This window comes from Chiloscyllium plagiosum, chromosome 4 (assembly GCF_004010195.1).
Source record: "Chiloscyllium plagiosum isolate BGI_BamShark_2017 chromosome 4, ASM401019v2, whole genome shotgun sequence".
NCBI classification, from domain to species: Eukaryota; Metazoa; Chordata; class Chondrichthyes; order Orectolobiformes; family Hemiscylliidae; genus Chiloscyllium; species Chiloscyllium plagiosum.
In genome coordinates, this window is record NC_057713.1 from 43,966,951 (window position 1) to 43,983,660 (window position 16,710).

General features: G+C 40.5%; 1 protein-coding gene across 1 annotated transcript in view; it reads left to right on the forward strand.

Annotated features, from left to right (window-relative positions):
• Positions 1–16,710, forward strand: part of pip4p2 (phosphatidylinositol-4,5-bisphosphate 4-phosphatase 2) — an 87,263-nt gene that overhangs the window by 40,101 nt on the left and 30,452 nt on the right. The window contains exons 4-5 of the mRNA XM_043688103.1: positions 397–520; positions 7,121–7,173. Coding sequence (XP_043544038.1) covers positions 397–520; positions 7,121–7,173 — 177 coding nt within the window. The remainder of the gene's footprint in view (positions 1–396; positions 521–7,120; positions 7,174–16,710) is intronic.

Sequence of the window (16,710 nt, forward strand, 5' to 3'; positions counted from 1 at the left end):
GATTCTTAGGGGACTTGACTAGGTAGGTGCAGAAAGGTTGTTTTCTACTTTGGGAAGAGTCAAGGACCAGAGGGCATAATCTCCAAGCAAGAGGTTGCGCATTTAAAGAGCGAGATGAGGAAGAATTTCTTTTCAGAGGGTAGTGAATCTGTGGCTGACATAGATTTTTCACCAGTAAGGAAATCCATATTGAAGCAAATTTTAACAATTTATTTATTATTGAACTGAATGACATCAGGTTGGGGTTTGAGATTTTATCTGGAAGAACCTCATTCTTTACATCACCAGTGGAACTAACTTCAGAAAATGCTGATAAACAATGAGAAATGTTTTCAGTGGTTAATCTTAAAGATTAGTATAAATATCAACTCTAATGCAGATTTTGTTTTCCCACAGTAGACGCATAATTAATTTGGGTCCAGTGATGCTGATCCCAGAGGAACAACCTGCTCAGCCTGCCTTACCAGTACAACCGGAAGGTACACGTGTAGTGTGTGGACATTGTGGGAATACCTTTCTGGTATGTATGTAGCTCCTAAGTGAGGAGTAAGATAGTTGATAGCAATGAATAAGAGAGATCTGCCGGATCTAGTAGCAATTAGGAAAGACTTAAGCATGAATTACATGATATGTATGCAGTAACTTCCTTTCCATTACATTTACTCGCTTTGATTAGTACACGTTCACTGCACATCAAACTGAGTGACAATGGAATGTTGTTTATTACAAGAGAAATGGAAGATAAAAGGAACACTGTTTGCTGTGGTTGTATAGGGTGCTGTTGAGATAGCATCTGGGAGAGCTGTGTATAGTTTTGGTCTCCTTGTTTAAGAAAGTATACAAATCTATTAGAAGCAGTAGAGTCTGTTCACTCAGTTGGTACATGGAGATTGGGGATATGGCAGCAGGAGTGTAGTTGTGGGGCTTTTTATAAGGAAAGGTTAGATAGAGCCTGGGGCATTATCTTCAAAAGTTTAGAAGAATAATGTATAAAGAAGAACCTCAATTATCTGAACGACTTGGGCGGGGAGTATTTTGTTCAGATAATCGACTGCCGGATAACACAGTTTAGCCAAGCATCAGGACCTTGCAATCTTGTTTGGATAATCTGAAATTCAAATAATCGAGGTTCCTCTGTAATTTTATTGACGCATGAGATCCTGGCAGGGTTCATGCAATAAAGTGACCTTATTGAAACATACATGGTTCTTAGAGGACTTGACTAGTTAGGTGTAGAAAGTTTGTTTACCACTTTGGGAAGAGTCTAGGACGAGAGGGCAAAAGGTTATACATTTAAGAATGAGATGAGGAGGAATTTCTTCTCTGAAGGTAATGCATCTGTGGCTGTCATAAATTTTCCATCAGTAAGGAAATTCATATTCATGGGTGGGGGGTGGGGGATTGCAAGCAAGTGAAATTGAATGTTATTTGATCAGGGATGATCTTTGTGGATAGTGGGGTCCCAAAACTGTTCAGTGTTCCATCTGTATTCTCATCTTGTATCGCTATAGAAAAGCCACCCTGCTTTTACACTCCATTTCTTTTGAAATAAAGGCCTTCCCTGTTACCCACTGAAATTGGATGGTACTTTGATTCAAGGCCAAAGACTTCCAAATTTCTCTTTTGTAGCTTTCTGCAGTCTTTCTCCATTTAAATAATATTCAGCTTCTGAATATTGAAAGAGTGCATCAACTTAGATTTTTCAACATTATATTTTATCTGCCAAATTTCTCCACACACTCATAACCTATCTGTATCCCTCTGCAGACTCTGTGTCATCTTCAGCACTTGCCTTTCCACCTATTTTTGTGTCATCTGCAAATTTGGGTATAGAACATTCACATTGTCATCTGAGTCATTAACATATATTGTAAATAATTGTGGCCCCAGCACTGCTCCCTGTGGCACACAACTAGTTACAGGTCCCGTCCTGAAAATGCCCTCTGATCCAGCTGTCTGCTTTCGATTAGTTAGCTGATCCTTCATCCATTCTGATGTGCAATTTCCAACTCTTCAGGATCTTACTGTATTAAGTAGCCTTATTATATTTCTTCTGAAAATCTTAAGTACGCTACATTAACTGCTTCCCCATCATGTACCATGCTTGTTACTGCCTTAAAGAATTTGAATTATTAATTTGTCAGGCATGATTTTCCCTTCATGAAGTCATGCTGACTTTCGCTCATTTTTTAAATTCTCTGCTGTTACATAATTTTATGATATACTTTTAATATTTTCCCGATAACAGACATTAAGCTAATTGGAGGAGCTAAAGTGCCTGGAGTGTGTTCAGAAAACTCTTAACAGTAGTAGGTTTCCAATCCAGTGAGAAAGCAGGCTTTGCAAGGCATAGTTTTAAAAATCAGGTGGGCCAAATGTCGGTAGGGGAATGTTTAGGCAATTGTGATCGTTGTATCATGAGGTTTAGGCTGACTACAGGAAAGGACAATGAATAGTGTAGAGGAAGCATATAATAACCTGGGGGTAAGATCTGTACTTGTTAAATTGGAGGCAAAGGTTGGTTGATAAAACTGTAGTTGAGAAAAGTAGTACTATTTTGGACACAGCTGAAAATGTGTTGCTGGAAAAGCACAGCAGGTCAGGCAGCATCCAAGGAACAGGAGAATCAACGTTTCGGGCATAAGCCCTTCTTCAGGAAGGAGGAAAGTGTGTCCAGCAGGCTAAGATAAAAGGAGGAGGGACTTGGGGGAGGGGCGGTGGAAACACTTTCCTCATTCCTGAAGAAGGGCTTATGCCCGAAACGTCGATTCTCCTGTTCCTTGGATGCTGCCTGACCTGCTGCGCTTTTCCAGCAACACATTTTCAGCTCTGATCTCCAGCATCTGCAGTCCTCACTTTCTCCTCGAAGATTTTAATCTACTGTGAATCTTCTTGCAAGGATGCCCTCCTTGAAGAAGCTCTCTTCCTTCCTCTACAAGGATTTCAGTGAGTCCCTCTCTCACTGCACACCCCAGGTCCAACTATCGCATTTCCAACGACCCTCCCCCAAGTCCCTCCTCCCTACCTTTTATCTTAGCCTATTTTGGGCACAGTCAAGATATATTCATTAAGTGGCTGAGGTCTGAAATACTCTGCCTGAGTGTCTAGCAGAGGCAGGTTTAATTGAAATAAGTGAAAGGGAATTGGAGTGTCATTTGAAAAGTAAGAATGTGCAGGGTTATGGCGATAAGGCTGGAGAATGGCACTGAATTAATTGTTCATTCACAGAGCCAGTGCAGATATCAGTTATAATCCATCAGTCAAGGAAAAGCTAGTCCTGTGCTTTAGGAGGGAGTTAATTTTATTTTAAAAATGGTTGATTTTGTCAACATTATAAATGTTGTTTATCCACTTCCTAAACAAAACCCCTGCCCAACTGTCACCTCGGTCTTAATCCCCGTATTTTGCGACTGGTTAGATTTGAAATTCATTCTTTTGAAACAATTCAGCTAGTTAATGAACATTTGAAGCTTTTGATGGCTACAAGCTCATCAAACTTTGGCCTTTGTACATGTTACATTGCCCCACAATCAATTATTACTCCCTCTGGCTGTTACTAACCAGTGATAAGACTCCTTCATTATTGGACTGATTGTGTTTTCTCTACATTTGTGTTTCATCTTTGATAGCAGACTTGACTTTTCCTCTGTCTCATGTGTTCTACACAAAACTCAGTCCTTTGCAAAGCATGCTTTTAATTTTCCTTTTTTTTGTCCAAATCATCTGATTTTTGAAGTTTTATTTTGAGAAACAAACTTCCTTTTACATAACATCTTCAAGAACACATCTATTTTCTTGTTGCTTTGCCTTATTTCAGTTCACATGCAGGCTTTTTTTGTCAGTGATACATCACATGGAATTCACAACAGTTGGTTTGAATTAAGATGACTTTGAATTAACCTTGGTTGAACAGTCCATCATTGTATTTGGGTCAGTCTAACACAGTACTTCATAACCTGTAGCTGCTATGATAGTACATTGTGATCTGGATGGAATCTCTGTCATATTTAATATGTACACTGTCTTATATACTGTTCATTATTAGGTAAGGTATTGTTTGTTTTGGGAAGTTCTTTGTCAAAAATAAGGCAATAGACAACATGCATAAAAGATAACATAGTACAGTCAATTTGACTACTATTGATTTACTGTCACAAAATCATGAATATGCTGCTTTAACGCAGAAGGTTAGCTTTAGTCCATCATCTGGCTTGAAAACTCCAGAAACTTTTCTTTTGCCATTTTTCCTCCTTCTATATCCTTACTGCTTGTCTTGATTTGTGACTTCCTTGTTAGATCAGCAATCAAATTCTCAATGTTAATGTGACCTCGATATCTGGTGATTGGTTAGGTACTTTTCACAAATGACCTGTTGCTTGTGAACAATGTGAGCCTTCTTTGTTTTCTGTGTGGTGAAGCTGTCTCTTCAGCCATCTGCAAAAGTGCACCATGGGAAGCTATCCCAGCCCCAATGGATCTGATTTACTGCAAGTATGAAGAAATTGTTCCTTTTTGAACTGAACATTAAGTAAACTCATCAGGGACCTAATCATTATATCAATATGCCTGACCAAAAGGTATCGATAAACACAGGCATAGGAAGTGCATGCAAGAAGATAAATAGTGGGAAGGAGAGATGCAGAATCCCCACACAACTGCTGTTCTCAGACTGTATGAGAGAATCTCTGTTTGAGTAGGTAATGTTAATTCAACATTTCCTTGCCAGTCTGTACAGTTTTGTCATTCTAAAAATGAACATGAAAGCAATATGAAACCTGTATGTTTGTGAAAATAGTAAATCAACAAAATAAATTTTGGTTACATTTTCCAGGAAACTTTTAAAGTGGTCTCACTTGGAGCTTTGTAGATGAGAAAACTTGCACATCCTTGGTTTGACCTATGGAACAACCTTTAAAAACAGTTCTACTATCAGGCATTGGTCTAATGGCCAGTCTTTTGACTGAAAGATTACTTTTGTGGCTTTTTATTATTTCAGTTTGAGCCTACATTTTGAAAGTTGTTCACTTCTCTCAAATGAACAAAAAACTAACTGCATAGGTTAAGGAAAGGGGAAAGACGTTTATTTTAACAAGACACTGAAAAGGATGGTGTAGATAAACTAGTGGCAATGGCACATTTAAACCTAATGTGGAAAGCTGAAGTGAATTATTTTGGAAGAATGAGAGACAATTTGAAAAGAATGGAGCAGTTTTAAATGAGGTACAGGAATAGACTAAAAACTGTGCATTTGTTATCAAGGCCAGAATGGCTGAGAAGTAAGGTGATTGGCAAAAGCTCAAAGGCGATGTTGGGAAAGTTTTTTATTACCACCAGTGATTAAGATCTTTAGTGCACTGCCTGTGTGTGTAGCAGGAGCAGAGTTGTTTGTGGCTTTCAAGAGGATGTTGGGTAATTAACTGTAGAGGTACAGGGCTGTAGGGAAGTCTGAGTAGCTGAGTTCTTGTGGAGAGCTAACATGGGCAAGGCAGAGAGAATGGCTGCCTCCTGTGTTTCAAATATTCAATGATCTAGAGAGGTAATGATGTATTTAAAAATAAAACCTTTGAAGATGGTACTACAAGTTGAGAAGGCTTTAGCATCTTCCAAACTGAAGGATGCCACCTTCTTGGAGAGGTTACAGAGGAGATTTATCGTAATGGTGTCTGGGAATGAAAGACTTAAAATGTACAGCAGGACTAGAGAAATTGGAGCAGATGAGAATTTAGATGTGTTCAAATTTGTGAAGTGTTTTGCTAGAGAAACTGTTTACATTGGCTGAAGAATTAGTAACCAGTGAACATTTTAAAAATAATTGATAAAAGAGCAGGGAGATGACATGAAAAAAAATGTACTTGGTACATGGTGATTTTGAGTGCACTGTCTGAAAGGGACAGGGAAGATAAGTTCGGTGACTGCTTTCAAAGGTGGCTGGGTGAACACTTGAGAGAGAATATTTGGGCTTTGAGTAAAGAGAAGAGGATTATGTCTAATTGAATAACTGTTTCAAAGGGGCTGAATGATCTTCTGTGCTGTGCCATTCTGTGACTCCGATTCTATGAAACAAAATTCAGATTTCTCTGTGTCAGATTAAGGATTAGAGATAATATCTTAGATAAGAGCCTGACCGCATGTAAGAAAGGCACGTGATCTGTGGTGCACTCCCTTGATTTGATTTAGTTCTTTAACAACAACAATGCCAGCTGCTTTTGGTGGTGTTGGGGCTGTGTAAAGTTTCATAGTTGTAGGCTGGGTCAGAACCCCTTGTTTTCGATCCATGGTCAATCTTACTTTAGGCTGGTGAGCAATGGAGTTACCTGGCAGCAGTGGGAACTGAGTAGTACCAACATGATCAATTAGGACCCGATTGGGGATGCTGCTGGGAGTGAATGAATCCCCGAGTCTCTGGCCGATCCCTGGAGTCAGGAGGCAGCCAAAGCACCTTTACCCTTCCTCACCACTACTGATACACTTTTAGCACAGTTTGCCAATATTTGTCAGGCAGCAGTAATACTTGGAAATGAATATACTGGCATTTCATTTGAGAGAGAGAGGATGAGTTGGACTGTTACATGTCACTTGCAAGTTTTTTTTGATAAAATCTGCCTCATTTTCAGGAGATATGTTAACATTTTTCTGTCTGCTAATGGGGCTGCTTAGAGGACAGTGTTGCAGGCCGTCCCGATAGCCCACCCTGCTGCATGCTCTGCTGCACCGTCCTTGGTTGGACACAGCTCCCAGAGGCTGCCTCCCGCTAAGATTGTGGAGCCAGCCAGCCAGACACCAGCAAGGGTCAGTATTTGGTCTCTACCTCTGAAAATCTTCAAAAACAGTTCATTTCTGTCTGAGTCTTGCAACCCATTCATAATCTGAGTCATTACGTTGAACTATTCCATTTATTGGCACTGAAACCAGTTTTGCTATATCATGGGAAAATTTCTGTGAATGCCCAAGTCAAATGAATGATGCTGCATTTTAAAAAAAAAAGTATCAAGCATTTTCCCTTAAAAGGGAATGGAGGAACAGGAAGATTTAAGGCTTGAGAAATGGAAAGCTCTAGGTGACCTTTGGAGACGTTATAGAAAAATAATCTCTGATCTGGTTTTGTTCTGTTTATTTACAGTGGATGGAAGTTAGGTTCAACACTCTGGCAAAATGCCCACACTGCAAAAGAATGTAAGTTAAAATCATTTTATGGCAAATGTGAATCTGATTTCTTATCAACTACAGTCATTTTACTCAAACCATTATTATTTGCTTTCTATGTCTAAAGATCAATTTACAAAAAAAACAATGTGTTGAAAGGATGTGAATGATTTTCATTGCTCACTGACCATGGCTATTTGCTGACTAGAAAAATTATGTGAATTTTTTTTTGTAATGGAATTTAGCTTTAATGATTGAAAAGGTGAGTGCTGCATTTCTGCCCATTTGGAATCATTGGGGTAATATTTTGTTCACTAACTTGCTGAGTTCTGACATTATTGAGCTATGTCATTTTTCAAAATTGTGTATAATTTTATTCTTGCTAGAAATTCTGAATCCAGTCTCTTTTTTTTTGGTTTCACAACAGTCATCCTGAGACAGTTTGGTTAATAAATCTGCAAGACTCTGATTTAGTTTGGTTTCTTGGGCTTCAGTCAACCTGGTAGTTGACATGTGGCAAGTACAACTTCACAGTAGGTAGGTGCTTTCACAGAACTGCTTTTGGACCAGGATGGATGGAAGTCCTGCTTCTTTTCCACCTCCTGGCTGCCCCACAGGTACACAAGTGTAAAAACAATCACAGTTAGGAACAAGGACCTCTTCCCTCCTCCCGTCAGGGTTGTGGATTGACCTGACCTAGTTTTGTGGACTGTTTTGGGTTGTACTCCATCCAACTGACTGACCTCCAGGCATTAAATCTCTCAGGACCAAAAAAAAACACATCTGGAATTAACAGCATGTGAGAAAACAGACTTGAGGGATTTTCACCCAAAGCCTGTCCTGTTCTTCTCACCTATGCAACATGTCCCTTTATTATCTAAAGCAAGGTTTCTGGTCTGATCATCTTGATACTGCATTTTGAATATTTTCACATTTGCTAAATTGGACTATACTTGATAGCTAGCATCCACAATTCTGTTGGTTTTTATTCTTGGTAGTTTCCTGAGTTAGACATTACAGCAATACTGTACAAGCCGATGGCCCAAAAATGTGCACAGTCACTGTGAATCTCAAATAACTTGCATTGCACACATACAAACTACCATTGAAATGACAAACACTTAGATTTCCAAACTGTGAACAGCCTTCAATGTTCCAAATATGTTTCCAAAATAAAACATTTGACAGGAAGGTAAGTATGAAACAATAAGGAGTGGTGATATAAAGATATATTTTTGCAATGCATGTGTCTTAAGCATGCATAGATCAGAGGACTTTCTTTGCTTATAAAGCTCTGAGGGGGCTCTGTGCCACTGACTGCTGGGTAAAAGATAACCTTCACACACAGATTTCATGAATGGGTTGTCTGAAACTGTGTGCATGATATTTGAGTTCTGGAGAGGGGAAAATTGAAATGTGGGTGGTCAGGTTCAGAGAGAAAGAGAGGGATAACGTGTTTTCCCTTTTTTGCTATATTTCTTTTCTTTAGTCCTCCGCATTCTCCTCTTTACATGTCACTTGGTGGCTTGCTGATCCTTGCAACTTTCCACAAAAGTTAAAGATGTGAATTAGAAAAGATGGTAGATGTATTGGTGAATGGTTCCTGCAGATTGGAAGATGTCAAATGTAAAAGGAGAAAGACAGAAAATGAGAAATAACAGACCAGTGAATCTAACATCAGACATAGGAAGAATGCCAGAAAACATAATATAGAGTGCAGTAAAAGGACACTTGGAATGCAGAGTCAGTATGATTTCTTCAAACTTTAATGGATACAGGGATGGTGCAGGGAAATGATAGATCATGAGCTGGGTTCTCATCGAAATGATGTAGTGGGCTTGAATAGTTGAATGGTCTATTCCAGCTCTTTATTTCTTATGTTGTGAAACCGCAAGTCAAAAATTCTCAAGCATGAAAGGGGCAGTAAATCAGCAACATTCAAAAAGGTCATGTGGTCAAAACATGACATGGTCAAGCCCTCAGGAATGCTTTCAACTAGAGTTGGCAGCCCTACAACACTAGTATATCTGTTGTTGTTGTTGAGCTAGCCAGCCCCATAACATGTCAAATGTTTAATCACCTTCAGCAGAGGGAAGGAAGAGTTCCACCACCATGTCTACCCCTCTCTAATTTGGTTGAGATCTGTTAAGCACGCCAGCCTTTAGAGCCAGCTTACCCTGTCCAAGGTGTTAATATAGCTAAGCCCCGCTAGCAAAACATCTCTCCCCTCAGTGTGAAAGGGCCATTGGGTTGTTAATGTACTGGACAACTGAACAAACAGAAAATGAACACATACACTGGCAGAATTTTCCACAATTCCAGGTGAGAATAGAGGAAGAAAAGGATTTTTTTTACCAAGTACGTAGTAGGTTAAATGTTAGAAACATAAACCTTAATCACATTTTAAAAGTATTTGGTTATGCACTTATAATGCCCTAACCCACAAGTCTAAGGATGTTACTGTTAATGCTGCTAAGCTTATCTATCTCGTCATTTTTGCACTTGTCTCCAGCATGTATTAGGTTTTGGAGGCCATTAGATGTTCCATGTCACATTGATGCTGTGGTTCTGTTCGCCGAGCTGGAAGTTTTTGTTGCAAACGTTTCGTCCCCTGTCTAGGTGACATCCTCAGTGCTTGGGAGCCTCCTGTGAAGCGCTTCTGTGGTGTTTCCTCCGGCATTTATAGTGGCCTGTCCCTGCCGCTTCCGGTTGTCAGTTTCAGCTGTCCGCAGTAGTTTAATGGTAGTGTTGTCCCAGTCGAATTCATGTTGCTTGTCGTCAGCGTGGGAATTCCTAGAAGCATGGCACTCATCCACAAATTCCATCAACAAACACATAGACCTGGACCCAATATACCGGCCACTACAGCGGACAGCTGAAACTGACAACCGGAAGCGGCAGGGACAGGCCACTATAAATGCCGGAGGAAACGCCACAGAAGCGCTTCACAGGAGGCTCCCAAGCACTGAGGATGTCACCTAGACAGGGGACGAAACGTTTGCAACAAAAACTTCCAGCTCGGCAAACAGAACCACAGCAACGAGCACCCGTGCTACAAATCTTCTCACAAACTTGGAATGTCACATTGATTTCCAGAGTAGCAAAACTACAATGAAGTGCAAGTAGCCACAAAGATAAAAGTACACTATACAGATACTCTGAAAAATATGTTGGTGACTTGGGGAATCCTGTATTTCAGTACAGTTCATTGGATTCTTCATTTTTCTGTTCAACATCTTTCACATTGCCATTGCCTGGGAACTTATACTGAAGACTTTCTGAAATAATGAAGTGGGGAGGAGGAAAGGAATTAATTCGAATGTGTAAACAAATTACAAAACTTGTGTGTATAGCAATGAAAAATAACTACACTTCAGTAGAATTTTAACCTCTATCGTGGTGTCTATTGTACAAACTCCATATGAGTATTGCGTTCACTTTGGGAACGACACCTCAGGAAATGAAAGTTGGTCTTGGCGGGAATAACAGCAGAGGTTCACCAGAATAATACTGGGATCTATAAGAGTAAATTATGATGGCCAGTTGATAACTCAGTTTCTATTCCCTTGAGGTTTTTTGAGACATTTGATTTGGGTGTTGGAAGTGAAGGGGTGAGTACCAATCAAATTGTTCATGCTATTAAAAATTTAAAAAAAAATTGTTCATGAGATGTGACTGTTGCTGACTTGGCTTCTATTATTGCCCATTCTTTTTACCGTGGGGGGACCTGGTGACGAGCTGCCTTGTTGAACTTCATCAGGTCTTGGAGTGTAGAGACACTCACTGTGCTTTAGGGAGGAAGTTGCAGGATTTTGATCCAGCAACGTTGAAGGAATTTCCGAGTCCGGTTGGTGAGTGGCTTGAAGGGGAATTTGCAAATGTTTCCATTGTTTCTGCTGGCCTTGTCCTTCTAGATGGTAGTGATTGCATGTACATGAGTTTGGGTAATTTATGGCAGTGCATTTTGTAAATTGTACACACTACTGCCCCTATAGTAAATATTGACGACGGTGGATATGGTGACAATCAAGGGACCTGGATGATGTCAAGCTTCCTGAGTGTTCAATGAGTACTTGCCCATCTAGGCAAGTGGACAGTATTGCAACACACTCCTGACTTGTGCCTTGACAATGGTGAATAGGAAAAACCAAAACAATGAAATGTGGAAATATTGCTGGAAAAAACTCAGGTCTGGTAGCAGTGGTGGAGAAAAAGTAGGGTTAACAGTTCAGGTTCAGTGACCGTCCTTCAGAATGATGGTGAATAGGCTTTGGAGAATGAGGGGATGAGTTGCTCATTACAGATTCTGTGCCTCTGACCTCCTCTTGTACCCAAGATATTTAGTGTTTATAGTGAGTCCAGTCTAGTTTTTGGTCAATGGACCAATGATGTTGATAGTGGTGGATTCAGTAACAGTAATGCCATTGAATATGGTTAAACTGCATGCAGTGGTTAGACCACTGTCATTGGAGATAGTCATTGCCTGGCACCGGTGTTATTCTGGTGAAGCTATTTCCCCTGGGGGGCAACTCCCAATAAGTTGACCCATTTTGAAAATGGGAGCTCAGATATTTGATTTGAAAATGGAAGCAATGTTTTGCATAAAGGTTAGTGGAAATCTGGAAGTCTTTCCAAATGCTCTCTATTCTGAATCATCAGTTAAGTCTTCAAGAATGAGCGATTTTTATAGAGAAAGTATATCCAGCATAGAGAGTAAAGCACGGAATATTGTGTGTGTGTGTGTTAGAGATATATATATATATATAAAAAATAAAACAAACGTGATCTGTTTTTGTACAGATGAACAGATTTAGATGAATGAGAGGCTGAATGGTGTTCTTTTACAGTGACACTAAAATAAACTTCCTGTAGAGCAGATGCTTAAATTGCACACTTAACCATTTGTGTTTTTCTGTTGTTCTTAAACTAATTGTGGATACATTGTGATGTGATACTCAAGTAGTGTTGACTGCACTCTGCTATTACATGTTTTGGGAGCGAGTATGTCTTACAACTTAGGGGGTCAGAGTCTCAATTTTTTCAGCACATTGTGTTAAATTCATGTCTAAATGTATCTACAATCTGAGTGAGTACCTCCTGGGTTGTTAGTCAGATGCTACAAACTGAAAGGGATGGTGTTACGACATGGGGTAAACCCTCCTGCTTAATTTAAAACCAGTAGCACAGAAAAGATTTATACCATGCAGTAATCTGTAAACATTAGAGTGGCCAAGAACTATTTGAAGTAAAAATTAACTACTTTATTTCTTAATGTGTAACAGAATAATTAACTAACAGCTATTTACAATTCCTTCCTCTAACCTATCCTTTACCTTGCCTTCTATAATACTAGTCCAATAACACTCCCAATTAAGATTTACAGAAAATTCAAATCTTAAAACCAGCCAGGGGTCGAATCTTCTCTTTATCTTCGTCTGTCGATTTGTTCCCCAGGTCAGTGTTGAGGTTTTTCTCTGTGCAAACTCCTTCTCTAGACAGGCACCTCTCAGAGTTGTGACTGGCAGTCTACAACTGTTGGTCTGGTGGCAGTTCTCCTCCCAACTGTTCAATTTTCCCTTGTCTTGTAGCCCAAAGCATCGGATTGTGTCATTGGCTTTTAAGATTATCAATATACTCAATTCGATACTTGATTGGAGTTTGGTATTTTTTGGGGGTATCATTTAAACTGATTGCCTTAATTCGAATCTGTTTTGTCATAGAATCATAGAGATGTACATCACGGAAACAGATGCTTTGTTCCAATCCGTCCATGCCGACCAAATATCCCAGCCCAGTCGAGTTCCACATGCCAGCAACCGGCTGATATCCCTCCAAATCGTTCCTATTCATATACCCATCCAAATGTCTTTTAAATGTTGCAATTGAACCAGCCTCCTCCACTTCCTCTGGCAGCTCATTCCATGCACGTACCGCCCTCTGCGTAAAAAGGTTGTCCCTTAGGTCTCTTTTGTATCTTTCCCCTCTCACCGTAAACCTATGCCCTCTAGTTCTGGACTCACCCACCCCAGGGAAAAGACTTTGTCTATTTATCCTATCCATGCCCCTCATAATTTTGTAAACCTCTATAAGGTCATCACTCAGACTCTGCTCCAGGGAAAACAGCCCCAGCCTGTTCAGCCTCTCCCTGTAGCTCAAATCCTCCAATCCTGGCAACATCCTTGTAAATCTTTCTGAACTCTTTCAAGTTTCACAACATGTTTCCGATAGGAAGGAGACCAGAACTGTGCAGAAAAATAGATTAAAAAAAAACCAAGAAGCTGTCCCAAAAATCTAAAGCCTTCTATCCTACACCATCCCTTCAGCCACGTGTCCATCTGACCTATCTTCCTATCTCTAGTTTAAAGTCTCACAACACCAGGCCTCAGTCCAACGGATCCACCTGGAAGTACCAACCCTCGGAGTACTCCTTCATCGGCTCGCTCCGAAATCTAGTATCTCCACACAGACCTGCTAAACCACAACCTGGTGTTGTGTGACCTTCACCTTTGCCCACCCCAGTCCGACACCAGCACCTCCATTCCTATCTCTCAACTTTGCAGCACGTAGCACTAGAAGTAATCCAGAGATTACATTCCTTGGTGGTCTTCCTCTTTCATTTACAATCTAACTCTCTAAATTCCTGTTGAAGGGCGTCATTCTTTTTAGGAGTGCTCCTAGGGTTAGTGTAAGACAGAAGGCTTCAGATTTTTGGGACAGCTTCTTGGTTTTTTTAAAATCTATTTTTCTATGCAGTTCTGGTCTCCTTCTTATAGGAAAGATGTTGTGAAACTTGAAAGAGTTCAGAAAAGATTTACAAGGATGTTGGAGGATTTGAGCTACAGGGAGAGGCTGAACAGGCTGGGGCTGTTCTCCCTGGAGCTTCGGAGGCTGAGGGGTGACCTTATAGAGGTTTACAAAATTATGAGGGGCATGGATAGGGTAAATAGACAAAGTCTTTTCCCTGGGATCGGGGAGTCCAGAACTAGAGGGCATAGGTTTAGGGTGAGAGGGGAAAGATATAAAAGAGACCTAAGGGGCAACTCTTTCACACAGAGGGTGGTATGTGTATGGAATGAGCTGCCAGAGGAAGTGGAGGAGGCTGGTTCAATTGCAACATCTAAAAGACATTTGGATGCGTATATGAATAGGAAGGGTTTGGAGAGATATCAGCCGGATGTTCGCAGGTGGGACTAGATTGGGTTGGCATATTTGGTTGGCATGGACAGGTTGGACCGAAGGGTCTGTGTCCATGCTGTACATCTCTATGACAAAACAGATTCGAATTAAGGCAATCAGTTTAAATGATACCCCGAAAAAATACCAAACTCCAATCAAGTTCTGTCGTTTCCAGGCAACCAGCTACCCCAGTAGCTGGAGCACATGTTGCATTGTATCTTATTGAGAACACTAGGTGCTGTCACTGCTAGCTTTTACTGTCTTAAAGGTATATTACACCCACATCTTCATAAAATGGCATGCCAGAAGGTGGTTGCAGTCTCGTCATGTTGTCTCGCAGTTGCGGATGGGATGTGTGTAAGTGTTCCTGGTGCTTTTAGTTGTTTCACATTGTGCTGTAATTTGATTGATTGAAGTTTGTTGATTAGTGAGAACAGATTAGGAGCATGCTGTGATGCCTAACCTGTATCTTTGATTCTCCAAGATGGTTATCATTGGCAAAACAGATTCCATTTAGAAGGAAACCCCAGAGACCTTGGGCAACAGGTTTGGGAAGATGAGGATTTCAATGGCATTCTGTTCTTCACTGTCAGATCTTACTTTGACTTTTCAGATACTTGAAAGGATAATAAATGGCTGTGCATTTAAAAACCTGCTAGGAAGAATTCCAGGCAATATACTTGGTTCTTCTGATAAGGTTAGTGAATGAGCTCCTATGTTGCAAAGTAAGGAAGTGGCACACTGCCAACTCCTTCCACAAAATCATTCTGTTGTGTGTCCGTAAGGAGAAAGTACACCTGCAGCTCCCTGAATTAATATTATTCATTTATTCTTTCTGGCTGTCATCTTTGCTAACTACATTTATATCCTGCTGCTGCACCAAATTTCTACCTCCTGTACAAATACTTCCTGGCAGGACTGCCTGACAGCAGTATTCAAGGGTGTATTGAAAAGGGAGATAGTACTTGAAGTCTGGAGAGCAACAAATGTGTAATAAATGTTTTTAACGATAAATGGGGCCAATTTGCCACCCAGTAGTAAGACAAAAAAGTTCTGTAACTCTTAATCAAGGACAAATCTGGACAAATGTAAACAAACTGGGAATGTGCTCTCAAAAATGTTATGCCAAAGCATTTGATGTTATTCAGTTCAAGTGTACAGTCGTTGGCAAAGCAAATAAATCTGAGATACTTTTGCTTTGCCACTCATCCTTGTAATCTCTCTGAGTATATAATTTCCATCTCTGTACAGTGGTTCTGCAGCAAATTGCAGTCTTTTTTTTAAACCAGGAGTTCAGCTGTGGAACTGGAGTGATGCCATCAAGTTATCCAAGCAGCTAATTGTATCGAAGAAATGTCAAAGTCTCGAGAGGGGGAAACACAAATAAACTTAGTTTTAAATGTATAACACAGATCTGCAGATGCTGGAAATCTGGAACAACATCAGAAATTGCTGGAGAAACTGGGTAGCATCTGTGGAGAGAAAGCAGAATTAACATTTCGAATCTGGTGACCCTTCTTCAGAACTCTGCTCTCTCTCTCTCCACAGTTTCCTGAGTTTCTCCAGCAATTTTGCTTTCTGTATTTGTCTTAAATATGTTTAGATTACACTAATTATTAATAGGAGTAAAGGTAGGCTTTAAACTTAAAGCAAACTTTAAAAAACAGGATTTTCAAATACATTTTGCTTTCTTAAAAAAAACTGTTAATTATCAATTTGTGAACTTTTCACCATAAACAGATGATGGTAACAGTCTACAAAAGGCAATGAAGCAGCTCACCAGGCCTACTTCAATAGTACTTTCCAAATCCATGACCTCTACTGCTGAGAAAGACAGAGTGGCAGAGAGATGACATTACATGCCATTCTTACTTGGAACTAATCACCATGCCTTTACAGAGGAACTTCGATTATCCGAATATCAGTTATCCGAAAATCGGACTATCTGAAGGAGATCTCGAGTTCCCAATAGAAACATTACATCAAAGACATGTTTCCAACAGTGATCGCATCTCTTGTTTACAGTGATTAAACAGGCACTGTCTCCAAATGACTGACCTCCCGCCCTCTCTCTCTTCCCACACTTACCCTGAAGTTTTATAGAAGGGTGCACCCTAAAACCCCCCCTCTTCCCCAGATAATTTCTCCAACATTGTCCTGTACAGGGCAAACTGTCAAAACGTTGCAGTAAAATGTTGTGTGTGTGGCTGTGGCTGTGTGCGCGCATGCGCACGCTACTTGGAGACCTACCCGACAAAGGCAGCAGCAGCAGTCTTGATGCTGGTGTACAGTCCAGCTGCCCCGGAGAGGGGGCAGGGGTGGACGGGGGTGGGGGTGTATGTGTGTGTACGCGTGGGGTGGCTGCGCGGAGTGGGGGGGCGGACGAGGGGT